This window comes from Neopsephotus bourkii, unplaced genomic scaffold (genome assembly GCF_033783945.1).
Source record: "Neopsephotus bourkii isolate Nb327-2 ecotype Australia unplaced genomic scaffold, CSIRO-AGI_Nbou_v1 NB_1780, whole genome shotgun sequence".
NCBI classification, from domain to species: Eukaryota; Metazoa; Chordata; class Aves; order Psittaciformes; family Psittacidae; genus Neopsephotus; species Neopsephotus bourkii.
In genome coordinates, this window is record NW_026902254.1 from 193111 (window position 1) to 207942 (window position 14832).

Genomic DNA, 14832 nt, shown 5'->3' on the forward strand with positions numbered 1-14832 from the left:
AAACTAACTACATTAATCCCACTTCACCATCAGATTTGATTCCCATGTGGTTTATACCTCCCTTCCACCCACACAGTGAAAGACACCCACCCCCATCTGAGCCATACCCATGGATAACACACAAAACAGAACTGATACAAAAACTCACTTTCACTGGACAACATCTAAAATATGTAAATACCTGTTCCTGCAGGTCGTAGTCATAGCTATCATGCAGCAGAAGACTGAGGACATACCGAGTATAAATCATGGCATCAATGCCACACTTCTCTAGCTCTTGTCCCAGCCAGGTCTGCACTGGACCCAAAGCATGTAGCAGAGACATTTCAGAAACAGATACAGGGCCTGGATAAGAGCTTGAGGAGCTTTCAGATGGCAAACCATCCACAACAACTGTACAGATAGGGCGCATGAATCTAGGTGGTTGGCATCCTTATAACGTGAAGCATTTTCTGTAGTTGATATTCCGTCGGTATCTGGAGGTGATTTTCACTCCAGTAAATAGGAGAGAGGCTTGACTTCTAGGACAATCATTTATATTTCCTGGCAGTTAGCCGTCTAGAGACGAACATCACTCTTCAGGCATGACCAGTGAATAAACTAAATCCTAATAGCAAACACATATGTAGATGTGTTTTTCTACCTTAATTTCACATTGAGGCCAGTTGCAAGTCCCCAGCAGGACCTATAAAGAGGAAAAAATGATAAGTTGTGATAATATGTATCCATACATGAATAATATTAAACAGTGAAAAACCACCCAATGTAGAAAGCAGTCATTTTATACACTGCTTACTCCACATGTATCACACACCTATTCAGTGTCATTTTGAAAAGCAACAGGAATTATTCCAAGTTTAAAAGTGACTTTTAGAAAAGGTACTTTTAAATGCGGGAAGAGAGATTCTTTCAAAGTCTTCACAACTAATCTGTTCATTGAAATACATATCTGACCTAGCTTTATGAGCAAGTTGGGATCTTATTATTTTTCACTGGCAGCTGAAAAAAAACCCACAAAAACCTCTGATTAAATAAAAAATGAAACAAAAAACCCAACAAAACAATCACCATTAGTTCGCATAAAGACTGACTGTGTATTTTGTATCACTAGAAGACAATATAATCCTACTGTTTGGCAGTGGTTTCTGTTTCTGGAATAGAAAAAGAAGTGTCTTGTTTATGAAACATTCAATTTATGAAATTCATCTGGCCAGGAGTTTCAGAAATCCCACCACTAAATAGCTGCCGTCTTCAAGCTTGGGTTTGGGGGATTTTTTTGTAGTTTCAGTATTCACTTTGCCTCAGGAAAGCAAAGCATTTTATCACCCACAATCTGTCCTCATAAAAATATAAATCTCTGAAACAACTTAAAATATTTGAGCAGAACATGATTTATCAGTACCAGAACTAACACTTAACCCTCTTTACAGAAACCACACACCAGCCTTACCTGAGAGCTTACACTCTAAACCATATCCTAAAATAGACAAACCATCCTAAGGCTTATGGCACCCACAATCCCAGCTCAATCTCGGTAAGTAAGGGGCAGAAGGTTAAATCACCACACACGTAGGCATGCTGCCCTCTAACCCAGAGGAACCCATGCCAAAAAAGCGTTTTTGGACTTGTCTGCCAATGAACCACATGTCAATCTGGCATTTGAGTAGGCTGTCCCTCTCCTCTCCAGCTTCTCAGCAAGAGAAAACAAAGCTCAAACCCTAGCAGGAAACATCCCTTCACTGAAAGGAAAGAAAAACTAAAGGATCTAAGCAAAACTGTTCTGTTTCAACCCCACTGCAAGACAACCAACGCATGCAGAACAGACATCACCTAATATAGCTAACTAAACCATATACTGTGTGCAGCATTTCATGTGGGCAGCATGTGCTTTGTGGCCAAACAAAACTGAAAGGTGACCAAAATTACAGTGTGCATACAACTAAATAGCTTTCTTTGCATCACCACCAAGGTGCAACTGTATATTCTAGATCTGTACTGAATCAATTGCAACATAATCAAAAATAAATCCATTCTAATCAGTTGCTGCAGAGTTGACAAAACCCTACACTACACTAAAGCCATCTTACTTCCCTGATGGCAATGTTCATTTGGAGAAAGTAACCCAGGAGTATCTAATCTTTGTCAGTAACATGTTTCATTCATCAGAATCTCATAACTGAGCACAAATAACAGTAGGAGCTGCAAAGGGCCTGGAGCTTACTGCTTCATTACACAATTAGATAACAGAACACATGGGAACAGTCTAATATAGTGACCAAGATACTCCAAATCAGGAGCCACAAGTCTGAACTCTCAAGTAGTCCATACTCTCCAAGTTGTTCAAAAACACACTCAAACATCCATTTTGTCCTTCTCCTGTTGGTACTCCACACCACTCCCCATGTTTCAAGGAAAACTGACTCTCCTGATGTGTATTTTTGAGACATAGAGCAGAACAACTTCCCTGTTCAGGAAATCAGTAAGTTTTAAAAAGTTGACAGCAAGTTCCACTGGAAAGAGACGTTATGAAAAGGTGGATGGAGGGAAAAATGCCAGTGGGGGGAAGTGGGAAACTGACAAAATAAGAAATCAGGAAGTCCTCCTAGAGGCTGATGGGGTCCATCTGTCAGAGAAGTGGAAGAGTAGATTTTCTATGTCATCTTTTAGTAGATTTAGATTGGGCATAAGGAAGACATTTGCTATGGTGTGCGTGGTGAGACACTGGAGCAGCTTGTCCAGAGGATGACCTATTTGAGGTGCTCAAGGTCAGGCTGGACAGGGCTTGGAGCAACCTGATCTAGCAAAAAATGTCCTTGCCCACAATAGGTGTGCATGTGGAGGATGGACTGAATGATCTTTAAAGGTTCCTTCCAACCCAAACTATTTGATTCAATGACATAGCAAAGCAAAGGGCTTCAGGATACTGAGTCATGTCAATCAAAACTCACTCAGACACACTGTTAAGATCTTTAGCACATAGTAAGGACTGTGTTTACGCTTCAGCTTTTTCCCAGTGAGGTGATAACATGGCCTCTCTTTTCTATCTTAACACTTACTTTCATGAGGTATTTGAGAAATTCAGTTCTTGAGATCTAGGCTGGCAAAACCAGATTGACTCTGGCTGAGCAGGTAAAAGAGCATCTTGGTTTTTTTAGACGGGGAGGAAGAGGGAGACAACTTATCACAGGAACTAGGAAATGAGACAAAACAAAAATGTCTTATGATGGCCACATATTATAGTGCAGCTTTTTTTAATATCATGTTCAATTACCTAGCTCAACATTACATTAAGTTTAAAAATATATATGATATAAAAACCGGAAATCTAAAAAAAATCTGAAATATCTAGGAGCTGTCATTTTACACCTGTCAAGTACTTTGCTTTACAGGAAGCCTTAAACATATTTCCATTATATCACAGAATAACAATATTTTATGTATACTGATTATTATCCCATCCCAGCATGAGAGAGGCTTTCCATAGCAAATTAATACAGGTCACTCTAAGAGCAAACATTTCTGCTAACAGATGTGAAGCTTGACTTTAAATACAACATTTTCTGAGAAAGAAGTTATTCTGCTTTTTTAATCTTCTTCTCACTGTCTTGTTAAACTTTCCCCATTCTCACAACGGCTACTCTGAACAGGGAAGCTACAATACAGCCTAAGTAACCAGTGCAAGGCTACTTACTTTAACTACCAAGTTGGAAAGAATTCTCCATTTCCAGCTATAAAATACGATGGAGGGACATGCCTTATAGTGAGAACTACCAAATAAAAATCTACACATCTCTATCAATAGTTTGTGAAAACTACTTACAAATGCTAAAGCCAAAAATATACAATTACATTATTTCTAAAGAATTTCTACTTACTCCCTAGTAGATTTTTTTCCTTTTAAGTAACCTTCAGTATTTTAATACTGATCAATGACCTTAACAAGGTTACTGTTAGATAAACTGTCAGCAGCTGAACCACTAGAGGCACAAAAAAACAATTTATGAAGTGTTTTGTGAGGGCACTGAAATACAATAAGTGTGTAAACACTTTGAATTTTCCAACTTAGACCATCTTAGAATAGATACTCTTCCTCAAAATTCTACTCGGTCTGATAGCCACTAAACGTTCTTCTGACCCAAAATAGAGAGGGGAAGAAAACAGATGAGTTTTAGTCTCCTGGGATCTGGTTACGGAAAAGCAACAACTTTCAATAATCTATAGCAAAAAACATGAAGGAGGAGCAATGGTACAGAAACTGAAGCTGGAACACTCCAGGTCTGTTCCCTACCACACAGCTGCTCCTGCATGGTAAATAACCTTTTATGAAGACTAAATAATCCCATTCTTCCCCATAAGTGAGATGGGATATGAGTACTGTCATAGCAAACATTTATTTTTTTATTAAGAAGTGTCTTGGTACTACAATAAGAGCCATACAAACACCTTGTGACAGTTGTGTCTACAGAACGCAGCAAGATAGTGTAAAATTACACTAATATTACCAAGCAGCTCAGTAAGAGAGGTATAATTAAATCACTCTTCAAGGAAGCTTGATCCAAGTCCACCCAGAAAGTTCTAGCATATGTAGCTGTTCTTATCAGACTATGGACAGAAAGACTGGCTAAAATCTCATGCCAGGTAAGCCATTTCCATGTCTTTAACACCTTTTTTTCTCTACATAATCACTTTTCCTACCAAAAAGACGTTCCTTTAAGGAGCTTAAAAGTAAGGCCTTTTTTTTCCAATTGTTTCTAATCCTGGAAAACAGGGACCAAAGCCAAATCACAAACCCCACTAATTAATCTAAGGTAACCTCATCTGTATTTTATAAGTTCCAAGAGGCCTCTGAAAATTATGTATCCACAGAGCAAGGTTCTGAGCAAACTTTTTTTTGCAAATGAAAAAGAAAAAAAAATTAAGTAGATTTAAAGATTTATCAAGCTTCCAAACTTTCTTAAAGATATCCCTACTAACAACTCTTAAAGTAACAAAAAGTATTGGAATAGGAACAGGTTGCCCAAAGAAGTAGTAAATGCTCCATCCCTAGCAGTGTTCAAGACCAGGTTGGACAGGGCCTTGGGCAACATGGTCTAGTGTGAGGTGTCCCTGCCCAGGGCAGGGGGGGGCTGGAACTAGATGATCTTGAGGTCCTTTCCAACCCAAAACATCCTATAAACAGGAGAGTAAAAACCATACCACTAACTCTTCTTGCGGGCAAACCGAAGTTCCACAGACTATTTCTTGAAGATCATAAAAAGGTAACTTGAAAAGGAAGCAAATTGACTATAGGCTGACACACTGGGGTCTACATTCTCAGTAGAAACAAAAATTACAGGATCTACATACTGAAGAAAGTTGAAAACTAATATATTATTTATTTGTGTAATCTGCAAAGTCTCTCACGCCTCAGTTACTTTTTACACATTTTGATATATCTACTACAGAGTAGTAGATCTCCTGACTAAAGCTACAAATGCTACCTTTTTCCTTCCTTCCATTCCCAAGAGGAACAACAATCTGTGTTTGCAGTGCTTTGTTTTCTGCCTACTGCTCTATGTTAACAGTTAGACCAAATACATTCTCACACAACAGTTTAGTCATAACTGCTGTTTTATACAAAAATTTCCTCTATTATTCTTTGAAATATGCCACTATATTACATAGTTGCAAAGCTGGGGGGGCGTCCCCACTATGGTATTTGATAATGTATGACAGTTTTTCAATGCACGGAGAAACAAAAGAAAACGAAAACCAGAATTCTGACTTATTTTTTAATGTGGATCTAAGTGTCCGCATTTCATAACCAGGAAAAAGTATTTTGTCCCAGACTGGTTGTATTAAAAGAAAAAAATCCTTCCTCTCCCTGACCACATGTAGCAAAAATATGCAAATCCTATTAGAATAAATCAAAGTGAAAATTTTATCAAGTTTGGTCAATAACATACTAAAATCACATACCCACTTCAGTCAGTTTCAGTCCTCTCTGGAAGACTGATCGAAAGCACGGTCACATCATACAATGGTAACCGAAGTCCAAAACTGTTCTTATAGATTATGGAGGAATCATTTACCATCATTTCTTTTGTTTCTTTCAGTGAAAAATCAAAACAAATCTTTAATAGGCAAACCGAACAGCCACACAGTGAGGAGGGCAGTGTCAAAGCTCAGAAACAAAGCCTATTTAAAATCTAGCAAACAATGGAATCTGTGTCCTTAATAAATTTCACATGGCATTTAAAGGATGTGAATTCTGAACTAGAAGTAGTTGTTATTTTGTAATCACATTCCTCAATAATCTGAGAAATTTAGCTGTAGAGTCTTCAGAGCAAGGACAGGGGGGTTTATGTGTTGGTGGTGTCTGATGTTACTGTAAAATAAGCAGCAGAGCAGGGACCTGATTCATGACCAAGGCACTGAAACACTCTTGGAAAACAAAATTGATAAGGCATATGCTATAACCGAGCTGCTCCCTCCATCTCAGTTCAGACAATCTCTGCCACATAGCTTCAGAAGCATTGCCATGCTATGGGAAACACAGATTAGAAACACGGCTGAATCAAAGTAAGGAACACTAACAGCGATCAGAAGCATAAAAGCAGCTCTGTGAATTAACTTTTAGATATACACAGAATTTCCTTTCTGAAGGAATATCAGTGGGAAATGCAGGAGTCATACAATCTCATCCGTTAATGGATATATGCTTTACAGTTGACTGATATTTGACAAGGCTAGTTTATGCTATGGTTCAAGTCAAGCCAGTGAACCCACAGAGGAGACAGAAACAGTGTGTAGGTGTTGCTGCAGGATTTGTTTTCTTGTAAATCTGCAAACTTATTTTTGTAACACTCATCCAAATGAAAATCTGAAGCTGCTAATCCTGCATAAAAGCTTAATTGAATTACTCAAAGGATTCAAGAGCTACCTTAAGCACCTCATTTACTAAGGTTGGCAAAGAAAAAGAACAAAGATATCACCACAATGACACTAGGGGAGTTACCAGCGCAGTTTAAGAGCCTACACTGGGACCTTCATTGATTAACAAATTCCCAAGTGACCTGGAAGATGAGATGGATGACCCAGTTCAGGAGCTACCAAAGGACAGCAAGCTATCAGGGACAGCAAACATAAAATAACTGAGAAAAATGCAGGAAGTCCTTATGAAACTGCACTGGATAATGTAAAGGTGAACAAAATTCAGCACAGGTTTATTCACATAAACCTGAAATGAGACACAGAATACAACCACATGCTATTAATACACAGAACAATGAGCTGTGAGCTATTAACCCCAGGATCTATTTCCTAAGTAGTATGTTAGACATTTCATGAAATAAGCTCAAACACAGAAGCAGACAGAAGAGCAAATCACAGAACAAAACCAAAGTCATCTTTGTGTCACTGAATTAATGCTTTGCGTGCAGTACAGTATGTACAGTAGTACATAACATGAAACCCTGGTTGTGAAATATCAAAGCTGAGATGCCTCCATGGATGAAGACTGCTCAATGTCTTTTCTTAATAGAAAGTAACAACAGGTTAGTAAGAGCTATGTACAAAACTGCACACAACAGCTATTAGAAATTCCTTGCCAGAAGATAAGAGTAGAAAAAAAAATTAGATGGGCTTCAAAGGAAATGGAACAGGAGAGTTCCCTTAAGAGTTTCCAACTACACAAACCACATCAAGCCCAGGAAATCTCCTGCTCTGAGGCTGAGGGAGCATCCAGAAGTATCACATGTATCCTCCCTGTTCTTTTTTGTCCCTAACAGCCCGCTTACAGATGCTGTTGCAGACAAGTACTGCATTTGACAAAGCCTTTGTCTGAACCAGCACAGCTGTTCTTATAAAACATTCATGTTCACCGTAATACAAGAACAACACACACCAAAAAAAACCCCATAGCCGGAGGAGTTCAATTAGATAATCCAGTCACAGGGCCACACGGTATTAACGTATATGAACTTTGTTATAAGATGTCAGAACATCAAGCCTGCTCGAGAGCAAAAATTGAGCTATGGGAAACAACTACTACCGGACTGCAGAACTGGCAGGTGAGGCACCTGCACTAGGGTTTCAGCTGCATATCCAAGATCCTAAATTCTCAGTAATCTGAATATTCTCTACTACCTCAAAACAAACACATACAATCATTAAGTAAGGCAAGATGGAAAGAGGAAAAAAGCATGATCTAGCAGCAAAAAACTGCCAATCCAGTCTTAGAAATTCCATTATATTCTAAAGAAATTATGAATGTAAACTGCCATGAGAAAACTTTTCCAGTACTGTCCAGACTGGATTTTGAGTTAAATTTCAAGCTTGCTTAAAACTGGTGTTTGAGTTAACTTTTACTTCTTTGCTTAAATAAGACTACATTCATTTTTTTAAAATCCTATCTGAAAAAAGAAAACTGCACACATATGTAACTTAGGTATATTTTTTGTAAGTTTAAAAATACAAATCAGCATCTAATGACAAGGAATTTCAGGAAATATTTTTCACATTAAAAATTAACTTATAACAATCATGGAGTCAAGAAGGTTGGGAAAGACCTTTTCAATCATCAAGTCCAACTGTTACTACAGGACTGCCAAGACCACCACTAAATGCTACATATAACTGACAACATCTGATGTAATTATTACTACTGCCAGCACAAGTACCACTTTGTAAAACCCAGAATTTATGGGTTTTATACCAGCAGTAACTAACTTCCAAGAGAACACCACCAGCAGCAGCATCTTGATGGAGAAACCTATGTAGCTGACGCAAAGGCTAGCTAGTGTATCACACACTGCCCTGCAGCAGCACACTGCCACCAAGAGAGGATGTTCTGGTGCTTCTCTCATTGTCCCTTCCTGGTGCTCCCAACCTTTGTCCTTGCACTTAACCCATTCACTATGTGGATGCAGGGACAAACTGAATCAGTTTGTTCTAAATGGAAAAAAATTCTTTTTGGTGGGCCAGGCATCAAAAGATACAAATAAGTAATCAACTCAGTTGCTACAACATTTCTACATCTATGTCATAGCTTAATCCCAGCCAGAAACTAAGTACTATGCAGCTGCTCACTCACTTCCCCTCCCTCTATCCCAGTGGGATGGAGAATTGGAAAAAAAAAATTTTTAAACATGTGGGTTGAGATAAGAACAGTTTAATAAATGACAATATAATACTAATACCAATTATCCTAATAATAATGAAAAGGAAGATAATGAAAAGAGAACGACAAAACTCAAAAGAACAAACCAAAACAACAATAAACCCAAAGGATGCACAATACAATTGCTTACTACCTACTGACTGATACCCAGCCTGACCCTAGCAGTGATCGGTCCCTTCTGGGTGATTCCCCCCAGTTTCTATACTGGGCATGAGTCCTGTGGTACAGAATACCCCTTTGGCTAGTTTGGGTCAGGTGTCCTGTCTCTGCTCTCTCCCGCCTTCTTGTGCCCCTCCTCACTGGCAGAGCATGAGACTGAAAAGGCCTTGACCAGGGTAAGTGCTACTGAGCAGCAACTAAAACATTGGTGTATTATCAGCGTTGTTCTCAGACTGAAGCCAAAACACAGCACTGCACCAGCTACTGGGAAGAAAATTAACTCTACCTATCCCAGCGAAAGCCAGGACAATTTGGCATAAGAGAGGAAGTGGGGCTGACCCTTTTAACAGATCCACTTAAGTGTAACAAGAAAACATGAGGAAGGCAGAGTTCAGAAGCTACATTTTTAGCTAATTCCAATGCAAGTCTTTCAGACCACCATTATTCTTTGGAACATGAAGTGTGGAAGCCAATCCAGGTACTTTAACAGATATGATATGTACTTCCAACACTTTTACAGAAATTCTCTACTGACCCATGCAACATTACACCATACTTGTATCATTCAGCAGATCCAGCCTTAAAACAAACAGAATCCCACTGCCACAGTAGCCTGGAGATAACAAAGAAATCACTGTTTGCTTCAAGTTTGGTAAGAGAGGGTTGCATTGTAACTACCCTAGAATATTATGGTTCACCAAAGCTTAGGGAACCCAAGAGAAAGGGAGTGCTAACGCAGAAGGTGGCATGTGTAGGCCTCAATAACGTAGACGTTGCTCTGCTCAGACTTTACAGTGCTCCCCAGCCATCAGTGTAACAGTATCAGGTTTCAGGCTGTTCTGTTACATTTCCTTTTACCATTGAAGACATTGGTATGATTTAAGTTTTTCAACTTAAAACTGCAGATCTTATCAGCATACCAAAGCAAAGCCAGTGGCAAATACCTCTTCTCTCCCCTGTTTACCTCAAGCCTGTCACACACAGGGGCTGCCTGCATGAACAGCTACAGGGCCCAAGAGGTCCTGGGGAGGAATCTTGTCCAGCTGTAACCTCACACAGGAGACGGTTGCAGTCTTTTTTGTTCAGTCCCAGGATAATCTTCACAAGTACACTATTTACCAAAAGCTGTATCTTACTATGTATACAAGTAACAGATCATACATTGCTGATTGCCATCATCAGACTTCAGTAACTCAGATTTAAGGATAAGTAAATGGAAGTAATAAAAACCAAACCCAAATATAACTAAGATCACAAAGGATGAACACATTTTAGGCTGAGACATTTATCTTCAGGACTACTGGCATGTAAAATCTGTAAGCTTTCTACAACTTGTGTCTCGCTATATTTACTAGCCTTTCTTTCACCTAGAACACATGTGGGGCTTAACAACACAACAGAGGATGCAGTTGAGTAACAGAAAGATCAGAGATATGCTCTTGATTATTCTGATCACTCTCCTTCCTGCTCTCCTGATGACTTCAATATGCTCAACTTCTACAGCAGTTCAAACTACCTATTCAAACAAAAGCAAATATTGGTTAGAACTTCCTTCCCAAGAGGACAGTAATGGCTTGGAGGCCTGAGCACCAAGTTATGTGTGCATCCATTAAAACAGACTTTCCTCCAGTTTCTACAATCTCAGGGTGTAGATACAAGCATCAGTGTGCCCCTGGAGGTGAGGTGGCCTCCTTGGAGCACAGGCAGCCACCGCAAGGAGCCATCCCCCAAGCAGCAGGGCAACCCTCATAAAATATTCAATGCTCTTCACATCAGCTGGAATGCTACTGCTGCACCCAGGAGCCCCATGGACACTCTTTTAGTGCAACCATACAGGATTTATTTTAATTAATGTACAGTTTATTCTTAGGCATACATTGCATCTTTCAGTTGGGGAAGGAAAGGGAGAATGAATTTCAAATTCCAAAGAGCCAATAACCACAGCCCATTTAAAGGTTACGGAATTTCTCCAGCTATGTATACTTCCAAAGTTAACAACCCAGATGTATACAAACATCTAAGTGGTTAATCACCACACTATACATTTTACTTTGGTTTATTAACTTCCTTAATTTGCAATGAAAGTCTTTTCTAAACACTTTAAATTTTCTATACCTGGTCTGCAATTTTAGGAGTTAATGACTATCTTTTGAAAAACTTAAAATAGAATCACAGAATAGTTTAGGTTGGAAGGGAAATTAAAGACCACCTAATTCCAACCTGCCTGCCATGGGCAGGGAGATCTCCACTAGATGAGGCTGCTGAAAGTCCCATCCAACCTGGCCTTGAACACTGCCACACTACCAGGCATGGGGCAGTCACAGCTTCTCTGGGCACCCTGTGCCAGTGCTTCACAAGTCTCACAGTAAAGTATTTCTTCCTAATATCTAACCTAAATCTCCCCTCTTGCAGCATAAAGCCATTCCCCCTTGTTCTATCCCTACATGCCCTTGGAAAAGGTCCCTTTCTGGACTTCCTGTAGGCCCCCTTTAGGCGCTGGAAGGATGCTCTAAGGTCTCCTCCAGGCTGAACAAACCCAGCACTCTCAGCCTGTTTTCATAGGGGATGTGTTCCAGCCCTCCGATTGTCTTCATGATCCTATATACCCCACAAAGAAATGGGAGAGCAGGTAGAGAGTGTGTTTTGGAAAAGATCTGGGCATGCAATAGAAAGTAGGGCTACATGACTCTGACCTGCTAGAAAACTTTTGCCTGTCCCTTTCCAAATTTGCGTACAAGTGGGTATATGTTTCCTAAGCTGAGTCCTAAAAGGACAAAGCAAACCCTAGGTGCAAACCCCATTTTTGTTCTGATTTAGTAAGGATCCTTTTGCCTGCTTGTTCACCTCCATCAGTCTCACCAGTGACTCCTGGAGCTATCAGATCTGACTGAAGTTAGCCATAACTAGGTTGTTATCTGTAAATTAGCTTGTAAGCCCCTTTAAGCACTGGAAGCTGCTCTAAGGTCTCCCGAGTCTTCTCCAGGCTGAACAATCTCAACTCTCTCAGCTTGTCTTCACAAGAGAGGTGCTCCAGCCCTCTAAGCATCTTCAGGGCCTTCCTCTGGACTTGCTCCAACAGGTCCAATTCCATAGCCCCACGACAGATTTAAAACCAAATATAACTAGTGCCTAACTAGTCTTTTCAACTGCTGTTCTTATTAGAAAAGTTACCATAAATTCAGTTGAAAGTCACATACAGACAATGTTTTCTTTAATAACTGTACAAAAATGCACAATGTGTTAGGTACAAAAAGCTCAGTACTCACTAAGAGTTCTGACAAGGTGAATTTGCAAGCTCTGTAAGTTAACCAGCAAAGAAGACACCAACTTTGCAGCAAATAAAAGTATGGCAGATTCATAAAGGAAATTGTTTCAAATTTTCTCCTGCACTGCTACCACCTCTGATTTTTAATCCAGAATGTTAATAAATGAAATTCTACATATTTATGAAATTGACATCAGAAGTAGACTGCAATTTTGAACAGAAGAAATATTCACATGAAAGAATATATATTTTAGCATTGTATTGCCTCTGCATAGGAATCACTCATTCAGTTTATGTGCAAGTCCACCAGGAAAACAACATTATGTTCTCTTTCCATTAAAATACGGGTGATTGGTTGCCATATCTCTGCTTTTATGATTGTGTTGTTTAAAAATGCCATTGGTTATTAAAAAAAGAAAGTTTACAAACTGAACAGATAGGACAGGTTAACATTGCTCTTAAAAGAATAAATTTGCTGTCTGCCACTTGAAATGACAGCTGGAAATCTTAGCTTACCAAAATGTAAAATATTAACTGCCACCACAAGAATACCTCTCACAAAACCAGCAGGTTAGCACTGTATTATTTCTCTTCAAGGAAGTTACTGTACTGTTAGCAAAGGCATTTCTTTCACAACTCAAGAACGAAGTTAGGAAAAGCTCAACTCTGAGGTTTTTCTTGAGCTGTTAAGATATCCTGTTTAAAGAAGCTGGTGAAAAAAAAAGATTATCTACATGAACAGGAAAATTAAAGTAATATCTGGACTTAGAGAAACATTTTAAAACTCCTATGCCACCCCGTAAAATTCAACATGACTTCCAGCAAAGCAGCTATAAAAATATTAATCAAACAAGAATTACTATAGGTAGTTCAGGTTCACTGTTAAGTGCAACAGACAAATAAGCAGCAGAGTGAACTTCTACCCCAGAAGAGAGGTCCAAGAGAATAGGAATTCACTCAACAACAACCTTTTGCTAATTAGTAACTGTCGTCAGCTCAAAATCTTTAGCCAGCAGGACTGAGGTATCATGAAACAGTAAAAGTTCTTCCTGAAGTTTCACAAGGTATCAATCAGACAGATCACTGGAAGTTGGCTCCATTTCTTTCAAGATTTTGGTGTTCTAAATTCAAGGCAGTGTTTCAAGTTGCACTGCACTCAGCCAGCGTCTTCAAATTTGTTTTAAGTTTGTAATAACAGATTACTGTGTCACAAGGATTTAGTGAGAATTAATTACTCATGCAATCGCAGCAATACGCCTTACTGATTTCTTCATTAGTGATGCTTCAAGCAGCCTTTTTCCTTTAGGCCAATAAAACACTTGATTTTCTTAAAAAGCACATATGACACATGCTAAATGGCCAAAATAATTTCCTTTATCACTCTGTGTATGTTTTAGCATGTCTTCCCACTTTACTGTTGAAGATTACTATCTCAGTCTGTCCTGACTAAGCTAACACTACCTGGAATAACCTTGCAGAGTATAAGCATCTTGCATCTCAACTCTGATGTTCTGATGCTAAAATGTATACAATCTTAAGAAAAAATGCCCCCTTTTTTTTTTCTGGCTTTCAGCAACCCTTAGTCTCTTATCTCGCTCTGTATTTTCTTGCATAGTCTGCAAACGCAAACCCTTATCTGCAAAGCAACTATGGCTCCCTTCAGAATTTTTCTATATACAAGCTCATTCATCTACCCAAACCATACAAACAACAAAAAACCCACACTCACACATTTTAATAACATAAAAGGCATAACAGCTCCTCCTTTCCATACAGCATCTCAAACACGGGCATGTTAAGATAAAACGCTGTGCTTGAATTCATCCAGTGACAAAGCTGATAGAAAACTACAGGTCTCCTCAAATCTAGTCCAGTGTTCTACCCAGCAGAACTTGTTCCTTATATAAACTTAGTATTAACTAGGGGAAGACTTTTAAAAGCTACAAAAATGATATTAAAAATGACTCTGCACAAACTTAGCAGGATACACTTAATCTATTACATTCACAACAGTGAAAAATGAATTTAAACCCTTTATAATTGGAATTTCCACACTACTGCCTAGTAAATAAATCTTTTGGAAAGACAGATACCAAAGCAGCCATTTAGAAGCTAAGTTATGAACAGAATCTACATGATGCAGATATAATCAATGTATAGTTTTACGGAGGTAAATCCAAATGCTTGCATGTGAAATTATAAAGGAAAAGCAGATTAAAAATTACGCTATAGCTTCCAATACATCTAG

At 38.9% G+C, this 14832-nt stretch overlaps 1 protein-coding gene across 4 annotated transcripts in view; it reads right to left on the minus strand.

Moving 5' to 3' along the window:
- The window catches only part of KIAA0232 (KIAA0232 ortholog), a 68074-nt gene that overhangs the window by 48681 nt on the left and 4561 nt on the right, over positions 1-14832 (minus strand). The window contains exon 2 of one of the 4 annotated variants that reach the window (XM_061379885.1): positions 644-685. The exons of 1 other annotated variant lie outside the window; for it this stretch is intronic. Coding sequence is in view for 1 of the 3 variants with exons in the window: in XM_061379884.1 (XP_061235868.1) it covers positions 182-412 (231 nt within the window). In the remaining 2 variants the exon portion in view is untranslated. Of the gene's footprint in view, positions 1-181; positions 686-14832 lie in introns of those variants that run through there. 2 more of the 4 variants (XM_061379884.1, XM_061379887.1) reach the window with 2 other exon arrangements.